Source organism: Penaeus monodon, chromosome 41 (genome assembly GCF_015228065.2).
Source record: "Penaeus monodon isolate SGIC_2016 chromosome 41, NSTDA_Pmon_1, whole genome shotgun sequence".
In the NCBI taxonomy this organism is placed as follows: Eukaryota; Metazoa; Arthropoda; class Malacostraca; order Decapoda; family Penaeidae; genus Penaeus; species Penaeus monodon.
Genome location: NC_051426.1, coordinates 22,229,194 through 22,231,693, shown reverse-complemented (window position 1 = coordinate 22,231,693; position 2,500 = coordinate 22,229,194). Strand labels below are relative to the sequence as shown.

At 32.1% G+C, this 2,500-nt stretch overlaps 1 protein-coding gene across 1 annotated transcript in view; it reads right to left on the bottom strand.

The window, feature by feature from the left end:
• LOC119598612 (coiled-coil domain-containing protein AGAP005037-like) overlaps nucleotides 1-2,500 on the bottom strand; it is a 169,476-nt gene that overhangs the window by 57,902 nt on the left and 109,074 nt on the right. The window contains exon 11 of the mRNA XM_037948288.1: nucleotides 355-508. Coding sequence (XP_037804216.1) covers nucleotides 355-508 — 154 coding nt within the window. The remainder of the gene's footprint in view (nucleotides 1-354; nucleotides 509-2,500) is intronic.

The window sequence follows — 2,500 nt, the reverse complement described above, 5'->3', positions numbered from 1 at the left end:
CATAGTGAGAGGTTCCTTGCCCAGTTAACTTTCATCCCTAGTTGGGGATCTCATAGGCCAATGGTGGGTTGCAAGGGATATGGCTGCAATATCCTTTTTAGCAAGGGGTATGTAGTCATGACCAGTGGTGACTAGGGGCTCTTCATTAGAATCAAGTCAATCCAAAGTGTTGGGAGGAGACAGCGTGGGAGACTATCTTCAGGACTCTTGTGGGCACCTTTAATATGGTAAAGGGGTGGGAAGAAACTGGTGCACAAATTACAGATGATAGTTATTGTAAGCTGTGCAGTAGCAAAAAAAGAGTTAGAAGACCATGAAATACAGGACTTTGGGGGAGCAACTAGGGAAACTCACGTTATCTTTGTGACTGTCTCTCGAAGAATTTCCTTCATAGTTATGGCGTTAGCTTGGGAAGTCCTTCTGAGATTCCTAACGTCAGTCCGTAGCTCTTTGGCTTTCTTTTGTAGCACCCTCAGTTGGTTGTAGACTTCCGGGGAAAGTCGCATGTCTGCAATTATCAGCTTAGTCAGCCTCTTTCCAAACATAGGATCTACTACTGGTATCAAAATTTGTCCAGTTTACAATACAGTACTGAGCAATTACTGTTTTTCTCTTGAAACATTGAATTCAATGCTGCAGCTAAAATAAATTGATATGAATTTGACCTTAAATTCTTCATCTTATCAATGGGATAGTCATTATTCGAGTACAACTAGATTTTCTTTCCATATTCAAATATCCTAACATTTAAGAATGTAAGGCCAATAAAAAAAAAGTTAACTTTATAGTGTAGGTAAAATGTATTTTTTTAGTATAAGTAGCAAAAATTATGTTTACCAAATTGTCTTTGACACTAGAAATTTACAATGTTGTAATATAAAAATAAGGAAAAGTACAAATTGTTTTTTTTAATCTAATGATGAAAGGATTACTATTCAAAGCAAGAGATATCATTTACAATATACAAGTTTACCGAGATTTCAGAATCATGAGATGAACTCTGTAACCAATTAACCCTAGCACATTAAAATTATACACTTTTTGGCTAACATGCTCCATGTCCCATTTAAAGAAATGGGAAGAACATTATCAATGACATATCTTTTATATCTGATCTGTAAGATTACCTGTACCAGTATGTATTCAACTAATGACTTTTTTGTTATAGAAATATGGTGAATATTGAATAGCAAAATATACTTAATTATAATCTAAAAGAAAAAAAAAATGTTCATTAAGCAATGCAGCATATGCTGTTTATCATATTATTTAGGTAAACAATTATAAAAGCTCTTATTAGACACTAAATAGAAATTAAAAACTAGACATTGCTTGACTATTTCACTATCTGATTATCAGTTTACAATAACACATTCTCATATATCAGACATTTATATGGAAACTCTTATCAATAACCTCATTACAATATACTATTGTATAATTAATGGCTTGAAAATTAAACAAAAAAATGGACACAACCTTGAACATTAACACAATGCAGGACATACAGGGAGTAAATAACAGTCATTACCACAAAGGGACAGCTACGGTTTTAGGACTTTATCAATGAATACAAGTGGGAAAAAAAATCATATGATAACCAAATAGTGAAGTAAACTTGTATCCAGAGCTGCTGACAGTTTGCACATGGAACACTTGTACGGTCATCATTCTACAAGCTTATAATGTCACATGGAGGAGTGATCATCTTTTGAAGAGGCAGGTCATTTGAAATATGCAAGAGAGAGTTAGAGAGAGAGAACAAATAAAAAAAATGAAGAGGACAATAACCATGCAGCAGAATCCACAGATATGAACCATTAACCAAAAAAATGGGAAAAAACGTATTTATAATTCAGAAAAAAATCATTCCTTTTCTGTAATTCAAGTCTTTGGAGCAGTCTTTCTTCCAGACAAAAAAAGGTCGGCAACCGAAAATCGGTCGTTACAATATTTTCAGGTTTGTAAAAATCATTACTATTTACTCTATTATCTGTTGTATATACTAAAGTATGTGGTATAACTGTCATGTGTAGGTTGGATGGATGGGTAAATGGGAGGTTGGGCAAAAAAGAAAAAAAAAAGGAAAAAAAATCAAGGACATACATCAAGACAAACTGACATATATATATATATATATATATATATATATATATATATATATATATATATATATATATATATGTATATATGTATATGTATATATATATATATATATATATATATATATATATATATATATATATATATATGCCTTTAAAGTACATTACAAAATAAGGCTTTTGGCAATGAGTATCTCTTCATGTATGCTTGTATGTATGTATATGTGTGTGTGTGTGTGTGTGTGTGTGTGTGTGTGTGTGTGTGTGTGTGTGTGTGTGTGTGTGTGTGTGTGTGTGTGTGTGAATACCATATCTGACGACAAAGACACAATTTTAGTTTCACAATTTAGTTGTATATATGACAATATCCTTATCAATATAAACAAGAAGTACTAAAA